At 43.8% G+C, this 18,260-nt stretch overlaps 1 protein-coding gene across 2 annotated transcripts; it reads left to right on the top strand.

Moving 5' to 3' along the window:
* The first annotated feature begins 623 nt into the window (after positions 1–623).
* POLR3F (RNA polymerase III subunit F) lies at positions 624–11,986 on the top strand. Of its 2 annotated transcripts, XM_074864011.1 has the most exons (9): positions 624–743; positions 2,561–2,678; positions 4,781–4,848; positions 5,865–5,932; positions 6,720–6,832; positions 8,814–8,957; positions 9,707–9,814; positions 10,543–10,734; positions 11,339–11,986. In XM_074864011.1, exons 1-9 carry the CDS (start codon positions 688–690, stop codon positions 11,414–11,416), a joined length of 945 nt encoding a protein of 314 aa, XP_074720112.1. In that variant the 5' UTR covers positions 624–687; the 3' UTR covers positions 11,417–11,986. The 2 variants fall into 2 exon arrangements, with proteins under 2 accessions (XP_074720112.1, XP_074720113.1); XM_074864012.1 differs by lacking the exon at positions 5,865–5,932.
* The last annotated feature ends 6,274 nt before the right edge of the window (positions 11,987–18,260 follow it).

The following is an 18,260-nucleotide window of genomic DNA, read 5'->3' as shown; positions in this document are numbered from 1 at the left end:
GCCCGGCCCCTGCCCCAGCATGGGCTCTGTCCCTGCCTGCACTTGCCCTGCCAGGTCAGACCCTGCTGCCCATCCCCTCACGGCACGGCACGGCACGGCACAGCCCACCCCACCCCACCCCTACTGTACAGCCCCTGCCACCCCGCTCGGTCTCGCTGCACGAGCCTGGCCACCCCACTCGATCCTGTCCCCCAGCCCTGCCCACGCGGTCCCGTGGCAGACCCTTGCCCACCCACTCAACCCCCACTCGTACAGTCCCTGCCCACCCCACTCGATCCCAGCCCACAGCTCTGCCCTTCCCCCCTCGATCCCTGCTATTGAGGCCCTTGCTCATCGCACTCGATCCCAGCCCACAGCCCTGCCTTTCCCCCTCGATCCCTGCTACAGAGCCCCTTGCCCACCCTACTCGATCTAACCCCTCAGCCCTGTCCGTCCCGCTCGATCCCCGCTCTCCCCCCCGACCCCCCCCACCTCCCGCGCTCCCGTTACCACAGACGCCGCGCGCCCGGCCGCGCCCCCGCCCTCCCACCCTTGGCCCCGCCAGCGCGGCCGCCTATTGGTCCGCGTCCCGCCGCTTAGCAACCGACCCCGCCCTCTCCGCCTCGCTGCTCTGACGTCATCTCTCCACGCCGCCCGCGCGCCGGGTGTGGGCTGCTGGCGCGGCTGGCACTGTGGGCCCCTTGCGCCATGGCGGAGGTGAAGGTGAAGCCGGAGGTCCCCGACCCCATGGATATAGAGAACAGGTGCTGGAGGCCGCCCCGGTGGGAGGCGGGGCGGCAGTGTATGTGTGCTGGGCGGAAGGCTGGCGGGCGGTGAGGGCCATGGCGGCGGGGGAAAGAGGGCCCTGAAGGGGCGGGATGCGCTGGGGGTCTGTGGGGACTGGCAGGGGGCCGAGGGAAGTGTCCGGGGCGGGGGGTGGAGGCGGCAGAGATGTGAGGGGAGTAGGTAGGGCACCTTGGGGGGTGGTGGTCAGGAGAGGCTTGCTGTTGTAGGGGCCACTGTCTTTTGTGCTGTGGCTGTGTCACGGATGAGTGATCTATATCGCTTAAAGGATCACTGTCAGAGGTATTAGCAAAAGTGGTTTTAATATGAATTTGTAAAAGCGCGAGTTAACAAAGTTCGATGGCAAGGTTCACTGTATTACTACATGGAAGACACAGGCAAAGGAAAATCAAGTTAGAATGATTTGCACAGAGACTGGAGATGCAAAGAGGGTAAGGGAGATCCTCCCATTGAGTCACAAGGTTCACAGTGGACCCCCTTGCTTTCTAAGTGCCTGATGGAGCTTAGGTGCGACTAGATCTGATCTTAGTCTCAGACTTGGACAATGGTTTATTTCTAATGGAATTATCTATACAAAGTTTATAATAATTAATACTGAGTATCAATTTTATTAGTATTAATTCAGCATGCTATCAGTCACTTAGTGAGGGTCTGTTGCAAGTAAGGAGTCCCTCTGCCTTGGGTAAAGAAGGATCTCTTAGTCTCAGGTAAGGAATCTCAAACCTTGAGAGGCATCCCTGCTCAAGGGGAGAGTCACCTGGTGTGCAGTCCAGTTGGAATTTAGTAAGAACTTGAATTGGAGTCATCCAAAGATCAGTCATTGGTAGAGGGTCTCTTTGCCTCAAGAAGTAACCTTGAGAGGCATCCCAGCTCAAGGCAGCCATGCTTAGTGGGGAGAGCTCTAAGAAGGCTCACTTAGGCTGTCAGATTTATGGAATAAAGTGGTCAACTTGTAGTCCAATTGCATACAGTGGGAAAGGTACGCATGAGACTCCTTGTACCCACAACTTTCTTTGCTCATTGATAAATGAGTCTTGGAAAAAACATGTGACTTTCACATGTTTCATGTGTTAATTGCATGATTGGTGTTCCAAGCTGATATGCATTGATGCTCGCTGTGTCACTCTGCTTCTTTGTGGTTTTCCTAGAGGAGTTCTTGGCCTGGCTATGGCCCAGGCCTTTACCTCCTTTGGAGCCTGTACCAAACTACTACGAGTTTGGTTAAGGGGTTGAGTGCATCCATCACAGGATGGGAGGTGCGTAGGTGGTAGTGAGGGACGGGGTCAGGTTACCTTCAGCTGCCCCGGTGTCTTTGTGTTCTTCAAAAATTTTACAAAGGGGAATTGCAACTTTTCTGCTTTAAGTTATTGGTTTCTAAATGGTATTTCATCTGTATTTGCATTCTCTGACTAGCTAGCAGTTCCGAACCTTTTGTTCATCAGAACAAAAGTTCATCAGAACCTTTTGTATAACGGAACTGTACAGGGAGCTTTAAAACCATGTACTTAATGAGAGCAACATAAAAGTAAAATGGAGAAACACCATGTTCAGTGTTGTCACAAAGAGCCAAGGTAGTTTGTCCAGCAGTTGCGGAGGAGTATATGTCAGCACAGGGAGCAGTTAAGTTCCCTCAATAGATATCACTGAGAAACAGTTCATGGGTACTTTTTCCTTGAGTTGTTCTTTTCCCTCTCTTCCATTCTGACTCTAATACTGTTTGAATTTGGTTTTGGATGCAACAGAACATGACTTTAAACTTGCTTTCATCCTCTCCCAGGATTATTGAGCTGTGTCATCAGTTCCCTCATGGCATCACAGACCAGGTGATTCAGAATGATATGCCTCACATGGAAGCCCAGCAGCGAGCCATGGCGATCAACAGACTGCTCTCGATGGTAGGGTGATCTCACCTTCCTCATGTTACTTCAGCCAACCCGGAGCACTCTTTGTACACGCAGTCTGCATGGTAGCAACTTGTTGGGCAGGGCTAGCAAATGAATCTCTTCGGATTTCATGGCATTTGCCATCATTCACAATTACCATAACTTACTTTCACAACAAAGTTGCCATAAGCACTTACCATTGCCAAAGCCAGTTAAAACTTACCTCAATTTACTCTTTCTGTTCTCTAATACAAAGTTACCATGAATGTGTATATCCCTGTGACTTTCTAGGTGAGGAAGCTACCCCTGAGGAGTACCACATTGGTGTTTTGATGTGTCTAAAGTTCTTTGTTCTTCTTTTCCTTGTGTATTACTTTGTAAAGCAGAATATGATACAATGGTCTAATGTAACAGTTGGGTGCAAGTGTAGTTGCAGTGGTTCAGCAGGTGGTAAGACGGCCACAGGTGGTAACCACAAGACCCATTAATGGTGGAGAATGAAATAGCTAGAGATAAAAGAATGGATGTTATCCCATGCTTTTATATGTGAAGGTCTTCTCCAAACCCCTCACAAAATCCCAAGGTTGTGGATTACTCTGATAATAAGCAGGTGAAACATCTCCAGGTCTTTTTTTTTTTGCATCTTCTATAAATTTCTCACATCTCACTGGGCATTTTCCTTTACTGTATCAGGAGTCAGCCTAAGATAGGAGCGAGGATCACTGTCAACTACTTCTGCCACTTCAGGAACAGAGAGTAGCTGTTTAGTCTTGCTGGTTCAGTGTGGCATAAACATGAGTATCGGCTAAATGTCCAAGGTCTTTAAAGATTAAGATTCCTTTCATTCCCTAGCTAGCTGCTTCATGGGCATGTGAAATCAGGAGATAAAACAGACTGAGTGGTGCAGTGGAGAGAGCACTGTTGAAAAGAGGGGCTTTCTCAGAAAAAGGGGTGTTGGAAAGTATCCAAACTGAGCAAGGTGTGGTGTTTTGGGTTTGTTTTTTTAATATCTGAAACTTCTTAGCTTGGACCATGCTAGGTGACACTGGAGCTAATCTAATCTCTTTTTGGTCTTTCTGTTATAGATGTGAAGTTTATCAGCACATTGGATGTCAGCTGTTGTGTTCAATAACTTTTGAATGGCTTGGCTAACAGTGAGGTTTCAAAGATAGTTAAGTCTCTAGAATTTGCTTAAAATAGATGCCTTAGGGTGTGTGGGAAGATCTAGTAAGTACCTCAAACGTGGGGAAGAACTGCAGTGAGAGCTCAGCCTTAATAAGCATCAGGTACTTCACTTGAGATAAGCTGCAAGTACTTCCATCTGTGGAAAAGCATTGAAGGGCCTCATCTTGAGGTGTGAGCCTCAATCAACCACGTAATGCATATCTGTAAGAAACAAGGCTGTAACTATGGGGAAATGATTGGCTGTCAATGAAAGAGTGAATGCTAGATAGTGCTGTTGTACACAGTGATGCTATTGGGCTTGTCTAATTGCTTGCCTCTTCAAAATAGAAAATAAGAATTTGCCTGGCCTGGGCAGAAGCGTCAAGGGCAAAACAAATGTTTTATGTGTGAGTGGTGCTGGTGATTTGCCTCTGAGAGGCACTACCAATCCTGGCTGGCAGTTTTCCAGTGGTCTCTACTTAGTAAAAAATAGAACTTTGCTACTGGAACTCATAATTGTTCAGAACTTGTGCAGTAGAGCTCCAATGTGATATCTGGGTAGTTGTGCAAATGAGTGTTTTGATGGAAAGGGAGAGCAAAGTATACAAGAACTTGATCTCCCTTGTGCAGTGGTGGAAGTTAGGAGAAATAGTAGGAGGTGCATAGATGTTGTGGGAAGGGATGGGAACTGTATTTGTTATTTCTGATAGCTGATGATAAATGGATACTTCTAGGGGAAAAAAGTGTCCTCAAGGGTATTGCTGCACTTGCAGGGAAAAAATATTCTCATGGGTATTATTGTTTCCAGTGGTTAGAAATGTTAGTTTTCCCTTTTCTTTAGTCAGTTGACATGAAATAAGGTTTTTAATTTAGAATGTCAGAAGATTCTTGTCATGTTCTGAAACAAGCTATTTGAAGGAAAGTAAATGCATTGTGCCCATCTCTCCTAGGGCCAACTGGACCTTCTCAGGAGCAATGCAGGTCTCCTATATAGAATCAAAGAGTCTCAAAATGCAAGGTAAGCCTCATATTTGCTGGATAAATATATTTGGAACACAATTCTGCAACTCAGCTGCAGTGTTGCTGAGAATGTAATGTAATATGGATTCTGTAACATTGATGTTGCAGAACATGACTGCTTGTTTCTGGAGGGTCACTCAACTCCCCTGAGCTGATCCTGAAAACTGTTTTAGGTACAGTGGCTTCTACTGAACAGGGGGTGCTGTGGGACTACAGTTCTAACTTGCTATCAGAGTTCCTGGTCCAGATGGCAGCAGTGATCTGTGCAAACATATGTATATGCTCAGGTGAAATCCAGCTGAAGCCTGACCATACCGTCTGCAAACTGCGATTTTGTGGTCTTCCTCACTGCTTATGTTACAGGATCAGCACTCCTATTTACAGCTGTTCCAGGAGGCCGCTTGAACTGCTCATGCTCTTTGATTTATTAAAATGAACCTTCACACCATGTCTTGTGATGACTGTGTAAATCTGAGTAAAAGATGCCCAGACATAGTTCTGGAAAGAAGCATCCTTCAAAGTTATCCCCAGTGCAGACGTGTCATCCTCTCTTTCAAATGCTTTAAAAAAAGATTGCTGAGTTCAGGCTTTCTCAGACCGGTGAAAAGGCATGTCTTAGAGTTGGGAGCATGCTACTACCCTTTGTAGACGTTCTGCCTAGAGACAGATTATTCTAAATTATGCTTCGTGCTGCGTTTGACCTTCCACAGTTGTGTTAATACATGACTCCAAATTCCCCATTGTTAGGACAAGTTGAGTGACTCCTGCTTAGTCACTTTTCTTTCATACTGTGCTCTTTTCTCTTTACTGTGGCTTCTCACTGGCAAGCTTGGCTTGATCCAGAGAAGTTTAGTGTCATGTATTATATTTGCCAATGGCTGGTTTATTGTGTAGGTTTTTTTTTTTCCTTTGTGCATTGTTTTTTTCATAGTACGTGTTTTCAGTTTAAAACAAATCCATCTTCTTTCAAATTTTGGACCTTTCAAAAATCCTGATGTCTGTCTTACTTTACAGTAAAATGAAAGGTTCTGACAATCAAGAGAAGCTGGTTTACCAAATTATAGAAGATGCAGGCAACAAAGGTAGTTTAAATAAATTATAATTGTGAATGGTACCAACTCTGTTTACTTATGGAACTGTTCCTGTCCAAACTTTTAAATGCTTGTCCAGACAATACAAATACAAAATCTAGAGTCCCCATACTGGGTCTGTAGCTAATGTTCATGTGTCCACTTTTTTAAAAACAAAAGAGAAGATTACATATTTCTCTATTAAAATAACAACCTGTTCTGATTGACTTTTGGGGGCGCTCTTTCAGAATATTTGAAATGTGGAATGCATATTATTTATGGGACTGTCAGGTTGAGGAGTCCACAGAACACTCACTACTTAAAAGAAAATGTGGTATCTATATCAGATTTAACAGGTGTACTCCCTGCAGAAACCACTAGTAACTAAGCTTTCTCAGCAGTCATTACACACTGTGGTTGAGAGATGGCATCTAGAACTGGCCATCATATTTCTGTTGAAGCAAACACAAGTTACCTAAAAATGCAAGAACACTTTCTGTGATGTATTCATGCTGGCAGTGAAATGGGGTCCACTTGTAAGAGCTCTTGGAGGAGAGGTAGAGGACAGAAGGACAGTGTGGTGGTTGTGGTATGCATTTCTTGGTTTTGTCAGTTGGCTTTTTTTTTTTTGTTCTATCCCCTTCTGTCCCTTGCCCTTTTGTTGGGAGTGGTAGGATTGAGGATACATCCTATGGCTGTCAAGTGAGTCAAGTAATGTTGTGATGTGACTTTTGGTTTGTAAGTATGTACAGAAACAAATGGTTTCTTCATTTCTGTTCACTTCTCTGATTTTAAACAGGTATTTGGAGCAGGGACATTAGATACAAAAGTAATTTGCCTTTAACGGAGATCAACAAGATACTGAAAAACTTAGAAAGCAAGAAACTAATTAAAGCAGTTAAATCTGTAGCAGTGAGTATTTTGCAACTTTTTTCTAAACAATTTCAAACGTTTGCTGCACGCTGTGTATGTTTGAACATGGGACTGGGAGCAGAGAAACCTCATTCTTCCTCCAGCTTTCTCACTGACTATGCACCAGTGTTTGACTGTCTGCCTTTAGTGTGCAGGTCTGAGGTGCAACAGATATGAGAGGCTATAATGTTTATTAAATAATCAACATACTACTAACAAACTGATTAATAGTCTAATTAATAAACACATCACTATTAATATACAGTTCTATCACTTCCCACCACTACTAATTACACACCATTACTATCAAATTGCAGTTTTAGTTCTCTTAATTCTTTATTGCACACGACTTGTCATAGTTCTGTTACCCTTCACAAACCGCTTGCACTGCTTGCTACTAACCTGCAGTTCTGTCACCATTTTCTCTGTGCTTCCATACCTGGTCTTTAGGACGTAAACCTAGGGAAGAGTCTGGTGGGTTTTCCTCCAGCATCCCAATGGGCTTGGGTACACCAGCCAGCTTTTCTGCTGTCTACGCATCCACACTCCTGCTGTCTGCAGATCCTGCCCTCTCTTATTCTCTGATTTTCATATCTTCTTTTTTGTTTCTTAACTATTTTTTTTTCTACCACCCTTTTCTCCTTTCTCCACTCGAATAAGCAACCTGCCCATAATTACTTTTTATCCATTGGTCCCAGTTTTGCTGTACCACAATGTGGTATGTCTGATACCAAAGCAATCTCAGCCTTTTATATGGGACTAGTGATGTGGTTAGCTAGCTGCGAGTGGCCTTGCAAAGTTCCTCTCCCTTGGAGATCCTGAGACTCCCTTCAGTTGTCCAGTTCATACTGGATTTGTATTGTTTACTTTAAATAATTTCTAAGACATCTGATTCTGTTTTAGTCTTGCTTCCTCTACTCTGTTTCAGTTACTCAAGTACTTTCTTATCTTATGTGCAAACAGTCTGCGTACCAGAGTAGGGCTTATCCTTTTCCATGCTTTTTCTCACACTGTTATAATGCTCATACAGCATCCTGCTCTCCCTTACCTGCTTAATTACAAATCATTGATATTAGCATGTTCTTTGGACATTCTCCTGGTTTCCAGCAGAGATTCTGTCTTGTTGCAGGGCCTGGTACACTAGGAAGACCATTTGTTTACGAACTCTTGGAATTTTTATGTTGTGTGCCTTTTCTATGTGCCAGTCTCATCTGCATCGTGGAGGCAATACCTTGGGGTGTGTGTGTGCGTGTTTTGGGGGGGGCAAGGGGAGAGAGAGGTGAGGATAACTTCCTAAATAAAAATAACACGGGGATAAAGTTGGACATAGAGAAGCAGTAGCTTTTTCATGTTCTTGTGAGAGATGCTGGTTTCATCTAGTCATAGAGGGGATGTAACACTGCTAAAATTACTTCAGTGGTTGCTGAGTAGTCCTTTGGATGACCATTGTCCTTTATCTGTCTGACTGAAGCGGCATTCCCACTTGCCCTGTCTAGGTGTGGCAGTAAGGAGTGGGCTTGCAAGGGCTAACTTTAGCTACAGAGTTTTATCATGTAAGGGTCCTCCTATCATCAGTGCATGGGTTGAATCGTGCGGAAACACTTGAAAGCTTCTCCATTAAGTTTGTCTTTGTGTTCTAAAGACGTTTTCCTGCCCTTCTTTAACTGTTGAGGGGGATTAGAGTCAGTAGGCTAAAATCAAACTCTAATATCTTCTTCAGTGAGGTTTGCATTGTGTGCACATTGTTAGTAGAATTCTCTCTTTTAACACTGTGTTATAAAATGATTAGAAATCATTTAGATGATTCTCTTTATCTCCATGTTACCTGTGGATCAAACATGTTAAGGATAGCTCAAGTCAGCTGGATTGCTGTGCCCCAGGTTTTAGGAGTAATGAACTACCTTTTGCAGATACCTTCTTAAATCTTCCTTTCTTAAGGAAGACTTTCAGCTGTTAAGAGCTGTGCACTTTTCTCTAACAGGCATCGAAGAAGAAGGTGTATATGCTATATAACCTGCAGCCTGACCGGTCAGTGACTGGTGGGGCTTGGTACAGTGACCAAGACTTTGAGTCTGAATTTGTGGAGGTGTTAAATCAACAGTGTTTTAAATTTCTACAGAGTAAGGTGAGTGCCGCTACTAAAGTCACCTTCCATTTGTCTTGTGCAAGTAATTATTTTCTTTATAAAACCAGTGACAGGCAAGGCTTAAGTTTTCCATAAGTGTTGGCCATTGTTATAACTGGGTCAGCAAATCTGTACTGGCTTGTGTTTGTCACTGCAAGTGTGATGATGTTGCATTTTAATAATGCATATTTTCACACACTGTACAGGGATTGAAGCCTTCTGTCTCCAAGGTCCAATGACGAGCTAGGCAGAGGACCAAAAAACCTAGTAAAATTCACTGCTTTTCCTGCAGAGCTCCTAATTTCTGAGAGGACGGAAGGCACTAGTCAGTCAGCTCTCCCTAGAATACAATTTTCTCTAGTATAACTGCAGAAGGCTGCTCTCCATTAAATAAGTCCTATGCAGATTGCAGCATTTCTTTATTCCATCAAAATGTATTTTAACTGACACTAGGTACAGCAGAAACTTCTTTTGTGTCAAAAAAACCACCAGATGCTCATATTCCATCATATTAATCTAAATAATTGTGTAAATTTTATGTCATATTTAGTGTAAAATGATGTTTGGTTGTACACTGCATTGTCTCACGTGCATCGGTCTTAAGGACATAGCTGTAAATGCTAAATAAAAAACATGTCCCAGAAATGATTTGGAAATCAACTTTTATATTTCAGTCTGCCTCAAACTGAACCACGAAAGAGGCTCTTGGCAGTGAGTACTGACTATAGCTCATCTTTGCTTTTTCTCAGGCAGAAGCAGCTCGAGAGAGCAAACAGAACCCCATGATACAGAGGAACAGCTCATTTGCCTCATCCCATGAGGTGTGGAAATACATCTGTGAACTGGGTATCAGTAAGGTCAGAACAGATTCATTTTAATATTCTCAAAATTCTCAGTGCATGACTAGCTGCAGGAGTTGGGTCCTGCAAATTTGGTGAGGGTCCAATGAGTGCTTCAGTAACTGTAGGGCACTATATTGGAAGTGGGCTCTGCTGCTTTATTGCTTTTTGAGGAGGGTCATTAGTGCTGCGTGGGATTCCAGGATAGTTTGTACATGTGGGTTTTCAGAATGTATAAAAGAGCTAACATTCACATCCTTGTTGATGGAAATTGGAGTAAGTTGTCCTTTAACAATCTCAACTGGTTTATATTTCATAATTACTCTCAAGTTTTCCCATGCGCTTCAAGCAGTTTTAGGGGAGAGAAAAACCCTGCAATTATTGGTCACCATCAATGGGTATATCTTCAGCAGTCTTGTCTTTTTCTTCTTTCATGATCATTTTCCTGTAAAACTGGAAATGTATCATGCTAGGATGATGTAGATGCTTGAGGTTCATAGGAAAGTTCTTTTTGATAAGCCAAGGCTAGTATAAACCAAAAACGCTTGGGAGGTAGGAGGTATTGGCATTTGCTTTTCTTTTTGTATCTGCACAACCCCATAAAGTGCCCAGTGTGAGTGGCGCCTTTATCTGGGCTAGGTTAGAACTCTTAAGGCTTTGGTATTCATGGTGTTTGTTCGTTTCCTCCTTGCAGGACTTACTGGCATGCGTCTTTCCTAATATTTATTTTATAAATCATTTCTTAGGTAGAGTTGTCAATGGAAGACATTGAAACCATTTTAAATACACTAATATATGATGGGAAAGTGGAGATGACTATTATTGCTGCAAAGGAAGGGACGGTAGGCAGTGTGGATGGACAGATGAAGTTGTACAGAGCTGTTAGTCCTCTCATACAACCCACTGGATTAGTCAGGACACCCTGTGGACTCTGCCCTGTAAGTAACCACTTCTGTATATTAATAGGTGGTGGGTGAATGCAGATTTTGAATACAATCCTGCAAACATCCAGCCAGCATGTTGCAAGGTTATGCCAGTGAGTGATCCTCGTGGCTTTCTGCTACGCTTACGAGTGTTACCCGTGATGCCTTAGCTGTGGTGTAAGAGGCAGGTGCTTCAGTTTAGCCCAGGATGTTTACCACTTACATCCTGTCTCTTCACTGGACTGTGTGTGAAAGGGTGCTGTCAAAAGTGGTCCATTCCAAATTATATTACTATATTTTCTGATTCCAAGTTTGCCTGTTTATGTTTTTTAATAAGCTAACTTATATTTCTGTCTAACTTTGGCCTCTCCTGCTTGGATTGTAAACTGGTATGTAGGTAAAACTTGCCAGTGTGCGTCGTTTACTATAGTGGGGTCTGTTTTGCTTTGTTGTGTTTATATTACTCCTCCTCAGAGCTGGCATTGGACTTCCTAGATGTTGGCCTGTGTTAGACTACTGCTTTTCTACTGGGGAAGGAGCAGAAAACATGTGAGCATGTTACTTCCAGTTATCTTGTGCTTGCTGTATATAATTACTGACACACGGCTTTCTTTTGCAGGTTTTTGATGATTGCCATGAAGGTGGTGAGATTTCTCCATCCAACTGTATTTATATGACAGAGTGGCTGGAGTTTTAAAATGAACGAAAACTGTAAACTGGATTCATGCTTCACAGCCAAGGTGACAAAGCAGCAACTTCAGGACATGGAGTGACTTTGTTTTTAATGAAACATAAAGCAGCAACAACAGCAGTTGTGTGAGCAGTCCCATGAGTGGACTGGAAATTGAGTCAGCGCTGAAGATCAAGGCTGAAGTGGAAATGTAGATCCACTCTTGTACCAAAAATTGGTTGTGTGACTTGAAAAGTGCCATAGAACAGCTGTGTTGTGATGCATGGCTTCCAAGGATTGTGTTGAGTACTCCACAGATGCTCATTCTGAATGAGAGAAAATAACTCATTAGCAGATCAGAAAGACTTGCTAATGAGTGTTGCCAAGAATGAGATTCCAAACTTTGCTTTCAGACTAATGCTACTGGTGGGTGCTTAAGTCCTAAAGCTGACACTTTCCTCCTGCGATAGCTACCATCTAATTGAAGACAGAATCTGATGTGGGAAAGATCCTAAATATGTCAAACAGAACTCACTGATTGTTTATTATATTTCTTACCTGCTAATTTATCATTAAACCCCTGATTTTTCTCAGGTACATCTGTGCTTCATTTCCTCCATTGCTGCCATTGCCTGGTGATGCATCTGTTGTATTTATTCCTTCATCTGACAGCTACAAGATCATCATCAAATCTGTGTTGGTGTGTTCTGGCAGCTGCATCACATACATATGTCAGCTGAAATGTTGAGTAGAAGTATTCTGGGAAGATGTGTTTTCCAGAAGAGAAAGAAGAGTTCCTCTGGCCTGATGGTAGAGGGAGATTTTTTATAGATTATCTGAATACCCTCAGGGTTAACAAAGATGCCAGTAACGCTTGTTTGTACATAAATATGCCCTCTGGTCTTGATTTGTGATCTGAGAAAGGCATGATACTGGTACATCATCAAAAAGCACAGTCTTCCTGTGATGCGGAGCCAATTTGTGTTTCTCTTAATTGTGACCTCTCTGGCTCCTTCTCTCTGTGACTCTGGACTGATCAACTGGCAGTAACTTACAGACTCTGGTGTTGTCATGAGCCTCGTGCCCAGGGTATGCCGGGTCATGGACCTCTTGAGAGAGCTGTGTCTAGTTTCCTCTGGCTATCACTGTCCATCTGGCAGTATTAGAGGGGTGATACTGCCTTTGGAAAATGCAGGTTCAAATCCCGTCTGGGAAGTAAACAGATTTTTGTACCAACTGCGTTATGCTAATTAGTTACTGCTCCTCTTCCCTAACCTATTATCAAGCAGCTTCCATGGGGGGAAAAATGTCTGCTGCTTTTTCATAAATGAGACTATTGTCTGTGTATAGTACAGCCAGCTCTTCCACCATCCAGCGTAACAGAGGGCTGGAATGACATGCTAGCAGGCAGGGCAGCATAGACACATGAACTGTGCAGAGACAGTCTGGTCCCAGTACAACTTGCTACCTGTGGCTTAATCTTGTTGTGTCCAGCCTGGCTCTCTACACAACTACTCAGTATCTTCGTGACAGCCTTCCAGCACTGGGAAACAACTAGAGGGTCAAGCTCAACATGGGGACCTGTTGCTTCTAGCTATTTTCAAAATTCCCTGTCTGAAAATAAGCCCACCTGGACACTTGTGGTGGGAGGGCAGTGGTCAAGAACCTCTACAACTGAGTTATCAGCATGCCAGGTAATCTGACTGTTGAGTAGTAAACAGTGGGCTAACATGGAGAGATTTTTGGAAGACAGTTTACCTAATAAGGGTAGGGGAGTTTACATCAGCTATTTCAATATTGCCTGGGAGTTTGCACCTTCTAAAACCAGTCTGGATCACATCTAAAAGTGTTCAAATCTTGCTCGATTCCCATTTACCTACTTACAGCATGGGCTGTGGACAGAAGGACAGGTGGTAAGTGCTGTACAAAGGATAAAACTCCATATGGCTCCTGTCCCATACAGGGAGGATATAGATACGGAGGCGAAGGCTCCTTGTTTGGGAGCAGCTAGGCATGCTGTCTCCAACTGGAGCAAACAACTCTGATAAGCTTGCATGTCCATGGAAGGAGTTTGATTGTATTAGCTAGCGTGAGCACCCACAGCTGGCTCGCTCTTTTGTTGCAGTGATGCCTATCTACAGAGGCAGAAGAGCTCTTGCACAAGAGATGTGGGGGTGAAATGATCACGTTTGTTCCTTCTCTGCCCCCTTTAACCACACTGAAGCCTGAGGAAAACGCTGCTCGCTTCACTGAAGGGAGCCCTTAACCTCAGCTTCAGCCCTCCCCTATGTGGCCAGAGGTAATTTCATTGAGGTGTGGGGCTGGGGTTGCCTTTGTCTTCCTGTGTTCAAAGAGGATCCAAGACAATGGGGTCCTGAATCCTGCTGCTGCAGAGATAACACCTTGTTTGTGCTGTACTGCAGCTAGAAGATAGCTTTCAGGGAAACAACACGTCTTTATCATGCAGGTATGTCACTTTATGCACTATAACCATATTCACTGGTTATAAGAAAAAGGAGAGCTTGTGAACAGCTTTAGGAAGCAGAGAACTGGTTTGTTAAGCTCTTTAAATTCTGGCTCAGTTGTATCGGGTTTATCTGGTTTAGATGACCTTTGTGGTCTCTGAAGCTTCTTAGTGTTGCAGCTGTAACAAGACTTCTCACATTTGGAAAAAAACATGCCTATAGAGCAAAGTAAAGCAATTTCACTTTCCTATCTGTAAAATAGGAATCTATCTGATCTATTTCTAAATGAATTAGAGGAATGATCTTTCTGTCACTCTGGTTCTTCATGAATATGATCTCTGGCTAATCTATCAGCCTGTATTTCTTTTTAAAAAAGGGAGTAAATGCTGAAAGGTAACATTAATAGTCTTGTCTTTTTTTTTCCTTCCTGAGTTTCTTCAGTCTTCTACCTGGCAAAGCTGTCCCTTTTGCAAACTGGGATGAAATATAACTACTAGTTCCAGTACTGAATATGAAAACACTTATGTGTAGAAAGCTGAGAGCTAAAGTTAACCCTCAAGTTAACCACTTGGAAGCATGATCCGGATCCGCTCACTTCTTTATGCACGCTTCATACAAGAGGTCACAGTTCAGCTGCTGCAGGACCATAAGGTACCTTCTGGGTCTGAGAGCTCAGCCCTGTTTTCAAGAGCCCTGGGGTGCGCAGACCCTGCTGCGAACCTAGCAGGCTGTTCTGAGCGCTTTCCTCACTAGTGGTAACCAATTGTCCAAAGGCGAGGTGGGGGGTGGTCACACCCAAATGCCGTTTTCACATGGAATCGAGTGCAAGATTTTCTAAGAGAAACATTAACTACTGTACCAGGCTATATTGTGAACTGAGAGAGAGTACAGCTAGCAGGTACTGTTTGACATGTCTAGCCTTTACAGTCCAAAGTTTAAAACATTAACATTAATGGCAAACTTGAAGCTTTGATAGTGAAAACATTTACCCCGTGGCTGAGTGGCTGTTCGGTTTTTCCTAGTTTTGTTACTCTGATTATAACTTCAGCTCCTGTTGGAGGTGTTAAGCGTAATGGTTGTTCAGCTGGTGCTGTTCGAGTGCCATCTTCTGTCTCGTCCTGGTATGGCTACTCTAGGGCTCAGTGTAAAAGAAAAGAGAAAGCTCTGAAACCCTGCTCTGGTTTCCTGTTTTGCCTCCACGGGCAGAGCAGTTTTTGGAAAGAAACAACAGCGAGTGGGGACAGTTGGGTCTCCTATTGCTGCCAAGCATTTCGTGCTTTGAAACAGGGTATAGACACCTTAAACAGGGCTATCTGCCACCACACACAGACCACCTTCCCCTCTTGCTTCGCGTGGCTGGGACTTTTTATCACTTCATCTGTGGGAAATAGGTAGCCAGGCCCTCAGCTGTGCTGAGCCCAGCTTAGCCTGTAGCCTGGGGAGGACAAAAACGTACTGCGAGAAGCTCCACGGATGGTGTCCAAGTTCTTGTTGAAAACACTTAACTTCCTCCCTGAGAAAGATAATTCTTGCACTTCACAGCACTCTTCAGGAGATCCTGGGGGAGTGGGGAGGAGGGAAGCTGAGCTCAAAGCATTCTCCTCTTTCAGTTGTTAAACACAAAACAAGTCGGGGCTTAGCCTGTGTTTTTTCCCCTCTCTCACTTTTTGAGCAAGCTTGCAATTCTTCTAGGAAAACAGATGGATGGGAAATCTTCTATTTCAGTTATTTGGTCTACAAACGCAGGGCTTTATGATTTTGTTCCTCTTGCAAACTCAAAGTAGTTGCTTAATGTTTTAATTAATCTAATGCTAGTAAGGTGGGTGCAACATGGCGTTGAAGCCCTGGCTCCCAGTAAGGTGCTGGGCTTTGCTTTTGAGACATGACAACATGAAGAAGATGTAAAGTGAAGGATAAATTAGCAATTCCAGAAGAGCAGATTTGCTTTGCCTCTTACTGATATTGCTTGGAGAGCAAGTCCTGGGTCTCAGGATGTTAACAATAGTAGTAATTTGAATTTTATACAGTATAGCATATAAGCATAGGGATCATTCTTCTACTTTTTTATTCCTACTGAATTTGTGACATTTCTGCTCACGTTCAGATTTTACACAGCAAATTTTACCCCTGCAAAGCACACAACTTGCCTTATGTCAAGAAGCTGGGAAGGCAATACTAATGTTCAGCTCAGACAGCATCTCATTTTGCTTAGTTTTGGTCCTGGAACATTGCTCTCTGCTGTTAGATGCTTCAGTAGAAAATACACCTTTTCTGCCCCTGAGAAGAAGGAATGAATGGGTCTTGGTTAAAGCAGTTTCCTCAAGATAATGCCAATCTCCCGTGGAATTCAACATTCTGAAAATGGCCCCTATCTGTGCCCTCAGGCAGTTCTGCTCCATATCTGTCAGCCAATTCCTTCTGTCCTTTCCAGGGAAGGGAAGAAGGACAGCTGATGGATCCAAACTCTACAATAGCCCAGTGGCAGTTTCACTGAATGATCTTTGACTGTCAGGGTCTGTTGAAGTATCTTGAGGGGCACAGAGAACAGAGTTGAAAACCTTGTCCTTCTCTCAATGGTTTAACTTCTTGCTATTTCTAGTGTAAACAAACTCTTAGTGCAGACTGTGAACTGGGAGCAGTCACAGATTTTTACAGGTACTTGAAGGCTGAGAAGAGATTACCCCCCCCTTTTTTTTTATAGCCAAGCATTCCATCATAGACTGTGCAGTAATGTTTAAAGCATATTTATATTCCAAATTGCTTATTATATGTGAAAGCTGGCCACATTTCCTCTGCCGGGTTTTACCATAACCTTCATATAGCTAAGAAGAGTGTAAGATGTGTCACACGTAGCTCATAGAGTAGAAACAAAGATCACCCTGCAGTAGGTCACAACCGAGAGCCTCTAGAGGCAATCTAAGCTCCACAGTTTGACCAGCTTTTATGTTTCTTGTGCTAGTTAACTGGTTGGAGGCAATGCCATCGGTATCAGTAGATGTCCATACCACTGGCTGCCTTGGTTTTTTATATCTGCCATATCAGAGGTGTAGGCAGACACCAACATGACAGCTGTGTGAGTTCTGATGTACCTGAGAAAAATGAGAGCCTGGTGATCAAACCTGAATGGAGGACCACACTGCTGCACAGCATTTCAAACATGTTGCTCCTTTCGTTTTAAGCTGAGTGTTACCAAGAAACTTCAGAGTGAACTTTAAGCTTTCTTCTAATCAATGACTTTAAGAAAAATACAAAATATTCAGAACATGGATTTCTGTTGCATTTAAAAGAGGGAAGACAAAAAACCCAAAGCTTGACAGTGCATGCTTGAGTGAACTTGATCACAGGGCATGAATTTCCTTTAAGCAAAGGTGGAGTGATGCTCACACAGAAGCCTGGGGAATATTTATAGGCTGACCACTACATGAATTTAAGGCATGCACCCAAACTATTAGAAGTCAGTCAAGATGTTTTACTACAACAGCTTTGCCCTTAGAAGTATGTGTGAAAGTCTGCAGCATTCAGCAATGGATTTATGTGCGTACATTAAGACAGGACAAATCCCACTTACACGGCATTACATGAAGATGCAGTGGAGGATTCATGTCATTAGTCTCACTAGAAACAGGCTTTGCCTCTGACTTCAGAAGAGACTGTGGGAAGCAACAAGAGAGGGAAGCAATGAAAGAGGGAACACATTTGCTCAGATTCAAGGCACAGACGAGTCAGATTTGGTCCAACCTCTACCATACGTCCACAGGCAGTGTGTTGCCTTTCTGAATGCTGTGGCCACCCCTGGATCTCTCCTCATCAGAATGTCTGGGCAACCAGGGTTTTCCCAGCAGACTGGGGTACAGGTTTTCTCACTGAATGATGAGCCACTGTGGTCTCAAGCCAGCTGTGAGGGTAAAGCTGGCTCCTGCTTCTTTTCTGGGAACAGTGAGGGAGGAAAATCACATTTACCCGGGTCAGGCATATTTGAAAGCAAACACCAGCAACCAGGTATGTGAATGGTGAGAGATGTGCTGTCAAAGGGTGTGTGTCCTCAGGGCAGACCAAACCAGGCAGATATTGTGTTGGTCCTTTTCAGTTCCCAGTCATGCCTGCTCCCAGCTCGGCCACCCCAGCTGGCCAGCCCTGCCTCATTGCTGGCCTGGGCAGCCTCGTGGCTTGGCCTGGCACACTTCCCAGAGCCAACATGCTGGGGGAAGCTTACCCCGGCCTGATGAGGGGGGCCAGAAACTGAGGCAAAGATGAGGCTGCTGGGGGCTTGAAGTTTATTTTTTTTTTAAAAGTGTCTATATTTTCAGTAAATTGTTATTAATAGCCTTTTTCCAGGAGTTTTTACGCTTACAAAGACAACTCGCCCTGCTGAATGCGACAGCACCCTCCAAAGCTGCCGTGACCCC

The sequence above is a fragment of the Strix uralensis genome, chromosome 3 (genome assembly GCF_047716275.1).
Source record: "Strix uralensis isolate ZFMK-TIS-50842 chromosome 3, bStrUra1, whole genome shotgun sequence".
NCBI lineage: Eukaryota > Metazoa > Chordata > Aves > Strigiformes > Strigidae > Strix > Strix uralensis.
Note: the sequence above shows the minus strand (reverse complement) of the source record. Positions and strands in the feature narration are given on the sequence as shown.

Coding starts and splice junctions, on each gene's coding strand:
- POLR3F (XM_074864011.1), top strand. CDS start 688: ATGGCGGAGGTGAAGGTGAAGCCGGAGGTCCCCGACCCCATGGATATA. Junction 744..2,560: donor CCCATGGATATAGAGAACAG/GTGCTGGAGGCC, acceptor ATCCTCTCCCAG/GATTATTGAGCTGTGTCATC. Junction 10,735..11,338: donor CACCCTGTGGACTCTGCCCT/GTAAGTAACCAC, acceptor TTTCTTTTGCAG/GTTTTTGATGATTGCCATGA.